The sequence below is a fragment of the Odocoileus virginianus genome, chromosome 14 (assembly GCF_023699985.2).
Source record: "Odocoileus virginianus isolate 20LAN1187 ecotype Illinois chromosome 14, Ovbor_1.2, whole genome shotgun sequence".
Lineage (NCBI taxonomy): Eukaryota > Metazoa > Chordata > Mammalia > Artiodactyla > Cervidae > Odocoileus > Odocoileus virginianus.
Window position 1 is genome coordinate 7,509,093 of NC_069687.1, and position 17,700 is coordinate 7,526,792.

The window sequence follows — 17,700 nt, forward strand, 5'->3', positions numbered from 1 at the left end:
ATGCTGGGTCTCTGGGAGGGGCAGCAAGGAGATCCAACCAGTCCATCCTAAACAAAATCAACCCTGAATACTCACTGGAAGGACTGATGCTGAAGCTGAAGCTCCAATCCTTTGATAAGAAGAGCCAACTCACTCCTGGCCAACTCACTCTCAGCATCAGGGTCTTTTCCTGATGCTGGGAAAGACTGAGGGCAGGAGGAGAAGGGGACGACAGAGGATGAGATGGTTGGATGGCATCACCGACTCAATGGATATGAGTTTGAGCAAATTCTGGGAGATGGTGAAGGACCCAGAAGCCAGGCGTGCTGCAATCCATGGGGTTGCAAAGAGTCAGACATGACTGAGTGACTGAACAATATCAACGGGGAAGGGTGAGGGGACGATCAGAGGCTTCACAGGTCCTTCCTCAGGGCTCTCTGTATGCTGGCAGGACATCACCTGGACAGCTTGATGCCACCCTTTGCCTGAAGAGAAGCCCTGAAGCATAGGGGGGCCCCAGAGACTGGGGTCGCGGAACAGTCATGACTTGTTCTATCTACATGTTCCCACATCCTGAAGAGCATCCTTTAGGCTTCTCTTGACCTGGAGGGTCAGAGTGCTCACTGTGGCCAGGGTTTCTCTACAGTCCATTGAGGGAGTAATTCAGAGAGAGAATGTGCGAGATGAAATCCACGTCAGAATGCGGCCTAGGAGAGAGGGACTCCTTCCCCAAAGACTGTGGGCTGGAGGACGGATGCACAGTGGATAAAGCAAAGGTTTAAGTGGACGGACTGTCTGCACCAGTGCTCTGGAGCATGGAAGGAGGAGAGAGGTGCAGGCCAGCTTGGCCCTGGGCAAAGAGGACCATCCCCTGGACCTTCTTCAATGACTTCCGATGCCCATTGGGAACAAGAAGGCAATACTGTTTGCCAAGAGTGAGGAGGATACTGCTGAGATGGGGGGACTGAATAGCCAGAGGATTTAGTGGCCATGCAGAAAGAGAGCATCACTGGAAAATGGAACACCAAAGTTTAAGATTTCAACATTTGAGCATTTCCTATTTAGGGCACTGTTATGGGTTGCATTGTATTCCCCCACCCCAAGATATGCTGGTATCTATAAATGTGACCTTATTTGGAAATAAGGTCATGACTGATGTAATTAGTAAAGGTGAAGCCATACTGGAATAAGGTGGGCCCCTAATCCAATAATCCTGGTGGCTCCGCTGGTAAAGAATCTGCCTGCAGTATGCGAGACCTGGGTTTGATCCCTGGGTTGGGGAAGATCCCCTGGAGAAGGGAAAGGCTACCCAATCCAGGATTCTGGCCTGGAGAATTCCATGGATTTTATGGTCCATGGGGTCGCAAAGAGTCGGGCACAACTGAGTGGCTTTCACTTTCACTTTCTAGTCCAATACGATTGGTGTTCTCATATGAAATGAAGACGGCCATATGAGGACCTGGGGCCACAGGGAGAAGCCACATAAACAGAGGCAAAGACTGGAGTGATGCGGCCACAAGCCAAGGGATGCTGAGAACTAAGGAGCTGAGGAAGGGTCCTCCCCCGGAGTCTTCATAAACAGCATGGGCTACCAACAACTTGGCCTTGGACTTCTCACCCCCATAACTCTGAGAAGACACATTTCTGTTTTAAGCTACCCAGTTTGTGGTACTTTGTTCCAGCAATGCTAGGAAACAAATGAAATGAACGCCACTACTGTCCAAACTGCCACTGAAGGTGTGGCCTGAGGAGATGGAGTTGGTTGGTACTGGGCTGTTGCCTGGCTGGAGGCTGAGAAGGAAGATGCCTGGCATGGGACTGGCAGAGGCAAACGAAAAATGTATGTGACTGCTGAACTGATCACACTATGAATGTTCCCTCTACGAGTTAATTAATCCAATCATGGAAAGATATTCCCTCTGTGCACAGGCAAATTATCCCACACAGAATTTAATCACAACAGTGGATCTGAAATAAAAAATTCTGCTGACCATGGTTCAGAGGTACCATCCTCCACACCTCCCCTGCTGATAGAATGCTTCCTCAACAGAGAAATGTTGGGAAAAAAAAAAAAAAGGGAAAATGTCCAAAACAAAGACAGGAGCTCTGCTTATCATAATGTGTGAGCAGCTGTTGGCTGAGTGATGGCCTCTGGGGGACCTTGGGTCTTGTTGACACCTGGGGGTACCACGGATTGGGCAGTGACAGGAATGTACCTGGGGGACTTGGATGTGGCCTCAGCAAGATAAGATGGCCAAGAGAGGCCAGCCCAGAGTGGGGTGGGGAAAGCTCAGAGGCAGATGGTCAGTGTTAGCAGAGAAAGGAAACAGGAGGCCGGTAGGTGTCAGTAATGAGGAACCATAGCCCCAGGTGCACTCGGCCAACAAGTATTTACTCTCTGGCACTGAAGTCAGATATTGTATCAGGGATCAGGGGGTTCACAGTCATTACATCTATTTATAATCAACTATTTGCTACTAATATTTATTATCTATATATGGTCTCATTTTATTCTCAGAACTTCCAGGTCCAGTGACTAGTTATCTCCAGTTTGCAGATGAGGAAATCAAGAACTGAGACGATTCAGCTCCCTGAGGGGTGAGCACTGATTCACCGGCAGGTCTTTCTAAATCCAAAGCCTCCATCGCTTACCTTTTAAAATGATCACTGAGCCCAAGAAAAGGTAATGACCTCTGCCCAAAGGACCTTGTAAGTTCACATGCACATGTTACCCTGCTTTCTGTCTCCTGCTGGTGACCTGGGGTGGAGGGCTGCCTTCTCCCAGCTCCTGGTGCCCGGGTTCTGGAAACTGCATCTTCAATCAAAACCCCAGGTTTTTACCTCCCCAGATGGGAGCTCGATGCTGAGGAAGCTGCCTGCCAACCCCACATGGAAGGCTGCACCTCTTCATTCAGCAGCTCATAGTCTGCGTCTTCTTAAGGTACCCAGCTCTGAGTTTCCAGTACATTCGCGCAGCTCTATCACAAACAAATCCACCTCTCTGACTGTCAGTGATTAACTCCTGTGCCTTGATCCTCCATCAGTTGAAAACTTAGAAGAAGAACATAAGAGCAGCATTTAAGGGGTCCCTAATATCACACAATAGGGCTGCAAACACAGCTGAAGTGACTGAGCACACACACAAGCAATATCACACGGGAACAGGCGTCTTCCTGGACACGCAGAATGAAGGGAGCTTTTAGTTTCAGTGGGTTTCTTTGTTTTTGTCTCACTGACGAAGGAGGAGATGAGCATTTTTATTAAGAAGATGGTGGTTATCACCAGAGTGTGAGAAATTAAAGGATATGGCAAAACAGAAGGGACAACAGATAAAGCAACAACTTCTAATAAAGGAAGAAAATTACTCCAGAGCTTGGCAGAAAGAAAAAGGGACAGAGCGTCGGGTCTAAGCGCAAGCAGATGCCAAGTGCGGACTCCAGTTAGGTCAGAGAGAATAAATGTCCCTGCGTCCAGGCTCCGTGGGGGAACGGAAGCAGAGCTGAGTGGGGGGTCAGAGACCAGAATCCATGCTGGATGGAGGAGCGATCGGAGCAGATGACCAGGGCCAACGAGACGGAGAAAGGACATCTCAGGGTTCAACAGAGAAAGTGCCCCCGAGAGAACACAGAGAGGGAACGAACACAGAACACACAAGAACGCGGGACCCTCGGGGCTCTCTGCCCAGGAGTGGGGGCCTCCTGGTGCGGCAGGGCACCGCTCTCTGAGGAAGGCAGGCCATTCAGTGCCATGGGCGTTGTGATGACACTGGGAGCCAGGTGGCGGCTTCACTGTATTTCCTTGGTCCTATTTGCAATGTCCACAGTCGGATAGCATCATGTATGATTTAGGACACACATGCCTACAGTGACTGTCCTTACTTAGGCCCTCACCTGACTCTCAGATGGAAGAGATTCCACCCAGAGGGTTAACAGAATCTGAGTACCATATCCACCTGGAAATACATAGAAACAAACAGTGCTTATAACTCATGCTATAATTTGAATGATTTTTCCAAGATATTCTTCAGGGTGTTACTTCTGGGAAAACAAAGACACTGTGCTCCTAATTACTTTTTACTTTGCTTTCAGCAAAGTCTAAATGCAACGTTTGTGGTTGCGAGAAGAACTCATTTTGATTTTTAACTGGAATTCTACTTGGATGGGAAAAATCAACAAATGAAAAGAAAGAATTTTAGGCTACACAGATGAATGTGTCAGAGCAGAAAGAAGACCTTCTGTAGAGTCAAAAGGTTCAGCTGAAACCAGTTCAACAGAAATAGTGTTAATACAGGGAAGCTAGAAACTGCTTCAGTTTGGGAAAACAACTCACGCTGCCCTTTGGAAACACGTAGAGTCATTCAACTTGCTGGAGAAACTGGGTAAGAATACGCTTTTCTCTAATAGGAAGTATTTTAAAGGCAAACTGTGATGGCTGGTTTGACTATATTACTTTACAAAATGCTCGTGTTATATATGTTCCTGTGCTATGCTTAGTCTGTCAGTCATATCCAACTCTTTGCAACCCTTTGGACTGTAGCCCGCCAGGCTCCTCTGTCCATGGATTCTCCAGGCAAGAATACTGGAGTGGGTTGCCATTTCCTTCTTCAGGGGTCTTCCCGACCCAGGGATTGAACCCCAATCTCCTGCATTGCAGGCAGATTCTTTACCCACTGAACCACTGGGGAAACTCCATATACCTAAATATGCATAAGTGATCGTTCTCAACCAAAATTTCTCAATGAGAGGCAATATTTTTCCCAAGGAATATTTGCAAGTTTCTGAACAAATGTTCTGTTGTCACGAGGCAGGGGGGAGGCATGCTGATACATCTAAGGGGTTAAGCCAGGGATGTAGCTGACCATCCTACAATAACCAGCACAACCCCCCTTCCCCAACAAAGAATCATCTGGCCCTGAACGCCAATAGTGCTGAGGTCTAGAAACTCTGATCTACATAATGAGCTTTTACTTGGTGAAAGCCAGCACAACTCTGTAGGACTTGAAAGCTCAGAACAGTAAATATTATAAGGACAATTATAAGAGCTCATCTTTACGCAAACCACCAAACAAAGGCTTGAGGGAATGGATTACATACGGTGCACATGTCTGCCCACAACATTGTGCTTGCTAGTGTGTGTGTGTGCGCGCATGTGTGTATCATCATATTCACCCATGAATGTGCACATATACGAGGGTTGGATTTCAGCCAGCATATCTCAGTCTCAGTACATAGCCAACTTTAACTTCAATTTGGGAGGCTGGAATCTCTTTCCCCTCATTTAGTGAGCAAGTAACCAAGTTCTAGGCCAGGACTGAAGGAAATCTTCTGGCAGTTTCTGATGTCTTTAAACAAGGACACAAGGGATGTGGTTCTCCCCTGGATATCGTCCTATCTGAGGGCAGTAGCTGGAACTGTAGCTGTGAATTTGCACCCGTAAGCAGAGCCAGCCTGAGGACCGATGTGACAGACTGTGGGTGGCAGAGACAGTAGTGGCAGGACTTGGGGGCTTATTAATTCCTGAGCCACTGACGTGAGAAACTCCAGTGACACCTACCCTGACCTCCTACGTATAAGGCTTGATACCTTCAAAAAAATTTTTGGAAGTTTACCTTCTTCTGCAATTTTCTGGAAGAGTTTGAGTAAGATAGGTGTTAGCTCTTCTCTAAATTTTTGGTAGAATTCAGCTGTGAAGCCATCTGGTCCTGGGCTTTTGTTTGCTGGAAGATTTCTGATTACAGTTTCGATTTCCTTGCTTGTGATCGTTTTGTTAAGATCTTCTATTTCTTCCTGGTTCAGTTTTGGAAAGTTATACTTCTCTAAGAACTTGTCCATTTCTTCCAAGTTGTCCATTTTATTCGCATAGAGCTGCTGGTAGTAGTCTCTTATGATCCTTTGTATTTCAGTGTTGTCTGTTGTGATCTCTCCATTTTCATTTCTAATTTTGTTAATTTGGTTCTTCTCCCTTTGCTTCTTAATGAGTCTTGCTAATGGTTTGTCAATTTTGTTTATTTTTTCAAAAAACCAGCTTTTAGCTTTGTTAATTTTTGCTATGATCTCTTCAGTTTCTTTTGCATTTATTTCTGCCCTAATTTTTAAGATTTCTTTCCTTCTACTAACCCTGGGGTTCTTCATTTCTTCCTCCTCTAGTTGCTTTAGGTGTAGAGTTAGGTTATTTATTTGACTTTTTTTCTTGTTTCTTGAGGTAGGCCTATAATGCTATGAATGTTCCCCTTAGCACTGCTTTTACAGTGTCCCATAGGTTTTGGGTTGTTGTGTTTTCATTTTCATTCATTTCTATGCATATTTTGATTTCTTTTTTGATTTCTTCTATGATTTGTTGGTTATTCAGAAGCATGTTGTGTAAACTTCCAAACTCATTCTATGAAGCCACCATCACCCTAATTCCAAAACCAGACAAAGATGCCACAAAAAAAGAAAACTACAGGCCAATATCACTGATGAACATAGATGCAAAAATCCTTAACAAAATTATAGCAAACAGAATCCAACAACATATTAAAAAAATCATTCATCATGACCAAGTGGGCTTTATCCCAGGAATGCAAGGATTCTTTAATATCCGCAAGTCAATCAATGTAATACACCACATTAACAAATTGAAAGATAAAAACCATATGATTATCTCAATAGATGCAGAAAAAGCCTTTGACAAAATTCAACATCCATTTATGATTAAAACTCTCCAGAAAGCAGGAATAGAAGGAACATACCTCAACATAATAAAAGCTATATACGACAAACCCACAGCAAGCATCACCCTCAATGGTGAAAAATTGAAAGCATTTCCCCTGAAATCAGGAACAAGACAAGGGTGCCCACTCTCACCACTACTATTCAACATAGTTTTGGAAGTTTTGGCCACAGCAATCAGGGCAGAAAAAGAAGTAAAAGGAATCCAGATAGGAAAAGAAGAAGTGAAACTCTCTCTGTTTGCAGATGACATGATCCTCTACATAGAAAACCCTAAAGACTCTACCAGAAAATTACTAGAGCTAATCAATGAATACAGTAAAGTTGCAGGATATAAAATTAACACACAGAAATCCCTTGCATTCCGATACACTAACAATGAGAAAACAGAAAGAGAAATTAAGGAAACAATACCATTTACCATTGCAACAAAAGGAATAAAATACTTAGGAGTATATCTACCTAAAGAAACAAAAGACCTATACATAGAAAACTATAAAACACTGATGAAAGAAATCAAAGAGGACACAAACAGATGGAGAAATATACCGTGTTCATGGATTGGAAGAATCAATATTGTCAAAATGGCTATACTACCCAAAGCAATCTATAGATTCAATGCAATCCCTATCAAACTACCAACGGTATTTTTCACAGAACTAGAACAAATAATTTCACAATTTGTATGGAAATACAAAAAACCTCGAATAGCCAAAGTAATCCTGAGAAAGAAGAATGGAACTGGAGGAATCAATCTGCCTGACTTCAGACTCTACTACAAAGCCACAGTCATCAAGACAGTATGGTACTGGCACAAAGACAGAAATATAGATCAATGGAACAGAATAGAAAGCCCAGAGATAAATCCACGAACCTATGGTCACCTTATCTTCGACAAAGGAGGCAAGGATATACAATGGAAAAAAGATAACCTCTTTAACAAGTGGTGCTGGGAAAACTGGTTAACCACCTGTAAAAGAATGAAACTAGAACACTTTCTAACACCATACACAAAAATAAACTCAAAATGGATTAAAGATCTAAATGTAAGACCAGATACTATCAAACTCCTAGAGGAGAACATAGGCAAAACACTCTCTGACATAAATCACAGCAGGATCCTCTATGACCCACATCCCAGAATATTAGAAACAAAAGCAAAAATAAACAAATGGGACCTAATGAAACTTAAAAGCTTTTGCACAACAAAGGAAACTATAAGCAAGGTGAAAAGACAGCCCTCAGATTGGGAGAAGATAATAGCAAATGAAGCAACAGACAAAGGATTAATCTCAAAAATATACAAGCAACTCCTCCAGCTCAACTCCAGAAAAATAAATGACCCAATCAAAAAATGGGCCAAAGAACTCAACAGACATTTCTCCAAGGAAGACATACAGATGGCTAACAAACACATGAAAAGATGCTCAACATCACTCTTTATCAGAGAAATGCAAATCAAAACCACAATGAGGTACCATTACACGCCAGTCAGGATGGCTGCTATCCAAAAGTCTACAAGCAATAAATGCTGGAGAGGGTGTGGAGAAAAGGGAACCCTCTTACACTGTTGGTGGGAATGCAAATTAGTACAGCCACTATGGAAAACAGTGTGGAGATTTCTTAAAAAGCTGGAAATAGAACTGCCATATGACCCAGCAATCCCACTTCTGGGCATACACACCAAGGAAGCCAGATCTGAAAGAGACACGTGCACCCCAATGTTCAGCACAGCACTGTTCATAATAGCCAGGACATGGAAGCAACCCAGATGCCCATCAGCAGACGAATGGATGAGGAAGCTGTGGTACATATACACCATGGAATATTACTCAGCCATTAAAAAGAATTCATTTGAATCAGTTCTAACGAGATGGATGAAACTGGAGCCCATTATACAGAGCGAAGTAAGCCAGAAAGATAAAGACCATTACAGTATACTAACACATATATATGGACTTTAGAAAGATGGTAACGATAACCCTATATGCAAAACAGAAAAAGAGACTCAGATGTATAGAACAGACTTGTGGACTCTGGGAGAAGGCGAGGGTGGGATGTTTCAAGAGAACAGCATTGAAACATGTATATTATCTAGGGTGAAACAGATCACCAGCCCAGGTTGGGTACATGAGACAAGTGCTCGGGCCTGGTGCACTGGGAAGACCCAGAGGGATCGGGTGGAGAGGGAGGTGGGAGGGGGGCTGGGATGGGGAATACATGTAAATCCATGGCTAATTCATTTCAATGTATGACAAAAACTACTGTAATGATGTAAAGTAATTAGCCTCCAACTAATAAAAATAAATGGAAAAAAAAAATTTTTGGTCAACTTACCTGTGGAATCTAAAAAAAAAAAAAGATGATATAAATGAACTTATTCACAGAACAGAAACAGACTCGCAGACTTCGAAAACAAATTTATGATTACCAAAGGGGAAAGGTGGGAGGGGGGATAAATCGGGAGTTTGGGATTAACATACAGACACCACGATCTACAAAATCCCCTGAAGGAGGAAAGGGCCACTCATTCCAGAACTGCCTACAGTGCAGGAGACCAGGGTTCAATCCCTGGGATGGGAAGACCCCCCTGGAGAAGGAAATAGCTACCCACTCCAGGATTCTTTCCTGGGAAATCCTATGGACAGAGAAGCCTGGAGGGCTACAGTCCATGGGGTAGCAAGGAGTCAAACACGACTGAGCAACTGAATACACACACACACACACACACCTGTAAACTAGATACTCAACGAGTCAGTACCCGGTAATAACCTATCTGGGCAAAGAATCTGGAAAAAAAAGAAAAAAGGATATATGTGTATGTGTAACTGAATTACTTTGTTCTATACCTGAAGCTAACACAACATTGTAAATCAACTACACTCCAATATAAAATAAAAAATTAAATTAAAAACTTGTCAAGCTTTTTGGGGCTCCCTATAGCCAAACACATTTTTTTACACAGTCATCTGAAAATTTCATGCAATGTTAGAAACTTTGCTTTTTAGGGATACAGTAAAGAAGTCAAGAAAGAATGCACATGACTCTACAGACAGTGGCGTGACATCAGACTTCCTGAACTTCAAACAATAGTATAAGAAAGCAGCTTAAGCTTGATGAACCCTTGTATCAGCATTAGCGTATGTTACCATGTCCTACAGGGTTGAGAGAATCCTTTCTCTCCCTAATTGGAAATGAGCCAAGGGATGCCTTTCTACATCGAAGAACAAAACAAGTTACATTTTGATTCCTTTAGAAAAGGAGGAAATCATTTTATTTTGAAAATTGTGACAGCTTGCTTCTGAGCACCAAGGACATCAAGGGCATCACAGACCAGCGAGATGGGTGGCAGGGTAAGACTCACCGTTGAGCCACTTGGAGTTGTATTGCGCGGTGCGGAGCGGGGGCAAGATGCCCAGGCTTCGGTAAATGGCGGGATCGCGCCCCGGGAAATCCATGGCCGTGGCGGCATACAGCTCCCCTCCGGCAGTGAGCAGGGCTGTGGAGTTGTGCTGCGGGCTGTAGGGGCAGCGAGCCATGCCGCTGATCTGATCATGGATCTCCGTCAGGTTACTCAACTAGGAGTGAGGACAAGAGAGAGAAGTCAGCGATCCCCCATGAAACCCCTTTAACAGTGTTAATGGATCAGATCCGCCCAACTTGCAAATGAAGCATGTACAGTGAACTCTCTGGGGCTGACAGCATGGGCCAGACATCCACACTCTGACTTCAATGAGAATAATATCCTGCGGTGACTGTCAGAGAATCTGGCAATCAATCTCTCATCATTCCATGAGAGTTACTGAACCCCAGGCTGTTAGATACTCACCAAATACGGAGTAAGACTATCATTTATGAAAAAAAAAAAAAAAAAAACAACTATCATTTATGACTTCTATTCATAACACATGGGGCAATGCAGATTTGCCCACTTACATTACAAAACTCAATGTCAATGTTTATAGAAGTACAAACTGCAAGAGAAGTTAGCTACAGGTTTATCAATAAAAGTGGATTAAAGTTGTGTGACTAGCCCAAACTGTGTTCATGGGTAAGGATGTGTGGACATTAGCAACCATTTGCTCAAATTTCCAAGGCTTTGGATTTTAGTGTTCCAAGATGCAAATTAGTGTCTCACAGTCCAGCAGTAGGACTCCTGCATTTGAGAAGCTGAACCACCACTGAATGAGAAAGGTTCTCTGACTGGCTGGAGGAGGGGATCTTCACTCAGTTTTTCTATTCTCTTACCTGAGACGTAAGAGAGCAGAGGGGTCAGGCAGCGGCTCAGATACCCTGCCTGCCTTATGACACGTGTGCGCTTAGTCGCTCAGTCATATCTAACTCTTTGTGACCCCACGGACTGTAGCCCGCCAGGCTCCTCTGTCCATGGGATTCTCCAAGAAAGAATACTGGAGTGGGTTGCCATTTCCTTCTCCAGCAGATCTTCCCAACCCAGGGATTGAACCTGGGTCTCCCCCACTGCAGGCAGATTCTTTGCCATCTGAGCTACCAGGGAAGGCCTTATTACACAGGTAGACCCAGGTAAGGTACTTAAAGTCTTTAAGTCTTAGATTTTTCTTTTACAAAACGATGACCCAAAGGATAACCACCAGGCCGGGTGGATGTGAGTGTGAAGTGACAGGGTTGTTGTAAGGTGCATTGGACAGGCCACGATACCTAGGGCTGTCTCTGTGAGCATCGCTTCTTATCATCATCATCATCCTCTCTTTATTTCCAGTAACTGAATGTTAACTTGAAAATAAAGAATAGTAATAGAGGAAGATTAATTCAGCCTTTGAGAGAAATTGTGTAACCAGGAAATTAATGATATTTCTTCATCATTTCTTATTCCCTGAGGAAGAGCAAATGAATATCCTAAATTAGGAAGATTACCCATGTGCTTTGAGAACACTGCAATTCTACAGGAATGAGACCTGGATATAGAAAAGTCCCGTGTTCATAATGACAGGTTAAAAGAAAAAGAAAGAGGGCGGGTAATAACTTTATTTTTCCTTGGATTCCATTTGTTTGTTAGTTTGCTTTAATTTTTCAACACACTTCTTGTCCAATTTTTAACTTGCATTTTCTTGGTTTGGATTGTGATTTTAGGTTATTTTAATACTTAACACTATCTCTGCAATAAAGCAGGAGAAGAAAAAAGAATATGTTTAGGATTATCTTTAGGGTCACTGTTGAGAAAAAAGCTGATAGAAATAGCTTGCAAGAATATTTAAATTTAATTAAACAAGCTTATTATATAACATGTGTAATAAAAAAATACATCAAGTCTTTATTCAGTTTGACAAAACATGCTTTGAATTAAAATGCAACTCCTTGGAGAATAGGAACACATTTCAAAAGTGGTGTTTTAATAGGCTGTTTGGGTTTTCCTGGCATTAAAATCTATCAAAACTCCACATGAAGCCATACCGTGCGGTTGGTGCAGACAGGCGTGAAAGCATTGGTCCCACACGTGAACAGCCGGTCCCCACCCACCAACAGTACCCGAATGTAGTTCTGACATTCCTCCTGGAAAACAAAAACAAAAAATAAAACACACGAAAAAGGATTAAGAGACCTGAGCTCAAGAGGAAGGTGAACACGAAGATGTCTTGTCTGTTCAATAAATTAAAAGTTAATTGACCACTACAAATCCAACAAACAACCTCCTCTCAGATACAGACCAAAAAATAACAACAGAAATCTTAAATAGTTTACCTTCGCCTGCACACTTGCTCAATAGAGGATAATTGTGAAGATTAATACACGTTCAGTTTTAAATCTCAAAGCATGTGTCTTCTTTTGATGAATGTGGTCTCATTTTGTGTTGTGTCTGATAACAGTGCAGAGTCTAAATTGCCTTTGACGTATGGTAGGAAAATAAATAAAGGAAACTATTAGAGCGGCTCATGAAACAGCAGTTTAGGAAACTTGCCCAGGAGCTTCAAAAACCATGGTGAATGCTTTTCCAAATACAAGGGTCAGAAGTGAAGCTCTGATTACAACCAAAGCAAGTTTTAGATTAAGTTCTTAAACTGCTTTGTGTACAGGAAGATTCTATAAACAATTTTGATTTTTTGGTGAAAAAGTAAAATACAACTATAACAAGTAAACAATGAGGGATGAAAGCCCATGCTAAAGGAGTGAATATTTTTTATGGTTGCAAAACATACATATGTATCTGGGGCATGGTCAAAGTAGTACAGAATGTTCAGCTACAAAGCTTCTCATTTACCCAGCAAGAATTTACTGGTTAGACACTCGATGGTAGAGACTGTGGAAGAAGTCACAAGCTAGGCTCTTGTGTGTGGAATTTGGTCAGTCATGTCCAACTCTTTGTGACCCCAGGTATTGTAGTCCACCAGGCTCCTTGGCCTATGGACTTCCCCAGGCAAGAATACTGGAGTGAGTTGCTATTCCCTTCTTCAAGGTATCTTCCCTACCCAGGGATCAAACCCAGGTCTCCTGCACTGCAGGCAGACTCTTTACCATCTGAGCCACCAGGGAAGCCTGCATCGAGGCCCTTGGCACAAAATTAACATACATGGAGTTGTCTACACGCTGTATTAAGGAAGCACAGGAGAACAGCATATTGCTAATTCTAGAAGGCAGGGGAAGGGAAGGGAGGAGGTATAGGAAGGCTTCCTGGAGGAGGTGACACCTAAGGTCAGTTTCAAAGGAAGAGTAGGATTTGGTGCCACTTGGCACTTGCAGGATTTTTGAGAGAGAAGGAGGGAAAAGACATTTTCAAAATGAAGAATGGACTGTGCTGGAGAAAGCATGGTGCTTTCACTGGGAACAGAGGAGGCACTGCATAAGCTGGGATGCCAGACAGGCACCAGGTGTGTCTGACCAGTGAGTGTGAGTATACTTTTTATTTGGAACGTGAAGGGGCCAGTTTGTATTTTCACTGCACGTGATTTAGACCTGATCTGATGTTTGTGACTAAAGGACTAACCAGGAAGCCATGTGGATGCAAGTGAAGGCAGGAGACTGCAGACAGGTAAGGAAACCAGGGCCATAATTCAGTCCCTCCTCATCCTGGCCCTGGACCACAGTGCAAGGTTTGAGAGGGCAAAGCCAGGCTCCAGCAAATGAACAGGACGTGGGGACTGACCGAACACCTGGACCCAAAAGATGCTGCATGCTGACACGCTGATTTGACTCACACGTTTCCCCAGTCAGGAGGATCTGGATTGATTGGCGCAGAGATGCTCTCTTCAATGAAACAGAACCTCAGTCTCCACAAAACATTGATTTGCCGTAACTCAGCCTGCAGCCTGGCCTAGCTGTGGATGTAAGATGAGCTAAAACACTTCAATTCGCTTTCTAAACATAAAGTGAACTATCAAAGGTAGACAATTTACCTAATATTACTGAAAGTGAAAGCGAAGTCGCTCAGTCATGTCCGACTCTTTTGTGACCCCACGGCCTGCAGCCTACCAGGCTTTTCCTTCCATGGGATTTTCCAGGCATGAGTACTGGAGTGGGTTGCCATTTCCTTCTCCAGGGTGATTGTGGATTTTGAGACGAGATCAACCTGGATTAAGGCGGGTCCTTGTTTCTGGTCAGCTGCTTAGCTGTGTCAATTCTTTGCGACCCCATGGACTGTAGCCTGCCAGGCTCCTCTGTCCGTGGACTTTTCCAGGCAACAATACTGGTGTGGGTTGCCGTTTCCTACTCCAACCTAATATCACTATTAACAATAATAGTAACAAATTAGCATTGGTTGCTAATCTGAAGTGCTTTGAGGAAAAAATGGACAGACTAAAAGATGGAGGTTAACTATTAGACGAATTCAGAAATGAGTGTAAACAAAAGGCAAAAGCCAGTGCTCTGTGACAGCCTGGAGGAGGAGAGGATGGGGAGGGAGGGGGGAGCGGCTTCAGGCGGGAGGGGACACATGTATGCCTACGGCTGATTCACACTGATGCATGGCAGAAATCATCACAATATTATACAGTAATTATCCTCCAATTAAAATAAACAAATACATTAAAAATAAACTGCATAACAAAGGATGAGATGGTTGGATGGCATCACCAACTCAATGGGCATGAGTTTGAGCAAACTCCAGGAGTTGGTGATGGACAGGGAGGCCTGGCGTGCTGTGGTTCATGGGGTCGCAAAGAGTTAGATGCGACTGAGCGACTGAACTGAACTGAGAAAGATGCACCAGATGGGGAGGCTTGCTCTGTTCTGCTCTGCTTTGTTTTTTTTTTTTTTTTTTTTCCAGTTTTTATTTTTTTTTTCCATTTATTTTTATTAGTTGGAGGCTAATTACTTTACAACATTGTAGTGGTTTTTGTCATACTTGAAATGAATTAGCCATGGATTTACATGTATTCCCATCCCGGTCCCCCCTCCCCCCTCCCTCTCCACCCCATCCCTCTGGGTCTTCCCAGTGCACCAGGCCTGAGCACTTGTCTCATGCACCCAACCTGGGCTGGTGATCTGTTTCACCCTAGATATACATGTTTCGATGCTGTTCTCTTGAAACATCCCACCCTCACCTTCTCCCAGAGTCCACAAGTCTGTTCTATACATCTGAGTCTCTTTTTCTGTTTTGCATATAGGGTTATCGTTACATCAGAAAGATAAAGACCATTACAGTATACTAACACATATATATGGAATTTAGAAAGATGGTAACGATAATCCTATCTGCTTTGTTTTTATAGCTGGGGAAAGGGAAGAAGAGTTCTAAAGAGAAAGAACAAGACCAGACTTCAAAAAGGCACATCGGTCTCATTCCCAGGCTCTGAGAGCTCCGGTTCTTAGAACGCAGAGGAGAGCGTGCAGCCGCCGGAAGCAGAGGGGCACACAGACAGGATCACGGCTGTGGTGGAAACATCAGCCCTAATTGCATAAGTGAGGGGGCTCCAGAGAGACGTCTCGGGGAACACAGGGCTCGGAGCGCTCTGGATGGCCGGAGCGGACAGAACAGACACAGCAGCGATGCTGTAATAATGAATGAGAAAATGACAAATGGCGCAGAGACTTTTGGGGGCGGGAGTTTGTTTCTGTTGCTGCTTTTAGGCCTCTTTTTAGAATTGGGTCAAGATGTAAGAGAAACATTTTGTTGGTTTTCCTAAGCAAGAGACTGACGCAGGTAGAAATACGCTAGAGACAGTCACGTCACCGTGAACTTGGGGGCAAGGGTGAGTTATTGGAAGAGAATCATTCCCGTTGAAAGAGGTGGTCTCATGGCTGAGTCCTACAGATGCGCTAAAGAAAAGCAAGGGTCTCTCATTGATTATAGGAAGAGAAACAATCAAGATACCACATGTGGCATTTATCTGCATCTCCCCAAAGAAAGACAAAGTGAAAAGAGGGCTGCAGGTCAATAACCGTCCTGAAGGCCCATCACAGACTTGATGGAGAACAAGAAAGATGGCGGGGGATGTGATAATTCAGATGCTGACACATGTCAGAGCGGAGGGACAAGTCCAACCAGTTTTCAAAAAGAAAATCTTGGAAAAAATATATGAGGGAAGATACCAAATTATCTCAAGTAGTAAAAAGTGTGTTCTGGTGGTCAGGCTCCTTGAGAATACCCTCTCCTCCTGGAAGGCCATGCTGTCTGGGAAGGGCTATGTGTGCCCATGTGTCCCCAGTCAGCTCCTCCATTTATTATTATCTTTTATAATATTCTGTTTTGCTTGGATTTTCCCCAGTCTCTCATTAAAAAAAAAAAAGAAAAAGTTATTTATGATGTATTTATAAATCAAAACTTGGTGTGTATGACCCGCACAGGTTGTTAGCATCTAATCTGAAAGAATCTTCCATTTTGGGAACAATTAAGAATGAAGAATACAGAATAAAGGCAGTACTGTAAAGTACCGCCTTCACTGATTAACCCACAGGTTTCTAAATAGTGGCACTTCGAACGAAAATGTTGTTTACCCCCTACATCGCCAGGTTCCCAGGCAGGACGGTGGTTTGTTGTTCCTCTCTTGAGTTAACCTGGTCAGGAGCAGAATCTGACAACCGGCAAGCAGGATACAGCAGGGTGAACAATGGATTCTAAACAAGACTCTCCCACTGACCAGCAGAATCATTCTAGGAACTTGGTGTTTAAAATACTGAGATGAGATCACAAACAAGACGCTTTCAAAAATTATAAAGTATAATATGTGCATAAAAGAACTCTTTTATTCCCTTAATAATCGGCTGTGTTTCCTTTGTAAAGTTGTTAAAGGTCACGGTGGGAAGGATTTTGGTTTAGACATAATGACCCCAAACAGACAAAGAGCTCTTGTTAGATCACAAGTGAACTGACTATTTATGTTTAAAATAATATTTGTGTCAAACACAGTTAAATAGTTCTAGAAGCCAAATTCTATAATGGTGTTTCAAAAATAACGAACGACAACAGATTTTATTAGAAAACTGTTTTGAATCCACAAACAACACAAGAGTTCGCCCTCCCTTTTTCGTAGGTGGAATGTTTAAGATCCTTTCAGGCTAAGTCACCCCCGTTCTCCCAAGTGAGCTGGAAAAGTTTAAGTGGAACCGAATTCAAAGCTCACGAAGAACTGGCCGTCTCCACCCAGCCTTCCCTGCTAAACAGGCCTGAGTCGAAGATCTGGCTATGTTTTCTTGACCCCGAGTCCTTGAATGGTCACTTTAAAGGACTGCACATGAAATGATGCTCGGCTTGGTCCCAACTGCACCGGCAAGCGTGAGGAAATGTGTCCTCTCTCTTCTCAACCCCTGCAGTCTGTGGAGCAGTGCTTTCTCCAGGGAACAGCGTGGGCATGGATGGTTCGACCCCACAGCCACAGCCCCCTCACCCATACTCCACATTCCTGTTGCTGCAGTAAAATGCATTATGTGGAGACGCACAGACCACTTTTTTTTCCCTTAGGGCAGGAAAAAATGAGTTCACTCAAAATGCCTGGCATTTTTCTCATTTATGAGATGTCACATTTTGCCTTATTCTTTTTTATTTCAGGGAGAGGGGAAACTGTCAATCTGTGTGTGAAATTTTCATATTACTATAGCACAG

At 43.4% G+C, this 17,700-nt stretch overlaps 1 protein-coding gene across 3 annotated transcripts in view; it reads right to left on the bottom strand.

Moving 5' to 3' along the window:
- Window positions 1-17,700, bottom strand: part of SEMA5A (semaphorin 5A) — a 542,694-nt gene that overhangs the window by 185,654 nt on the left and 339,340 nt on the right. For all 3 annotated transcript variants that reach the window (XM_070476478.1, XM_070476476.1, XM_070476477.1), the window contains 2 exons: window positions 12,120-12,218; window positions 10,054-10,267 (listed from right to left, as the gene is read on the bottom strand). In XM_070476478.1, coding sequence (XP_070332579.1) covers window positions 10,054-10,267; window positions 12,120-12,218 — 313 coding nt within the window. The remainder of the gene's footprint in view (window positions 1-10,053; window positions 10,268-12,119; window positions 12,219-17,700) is intronic.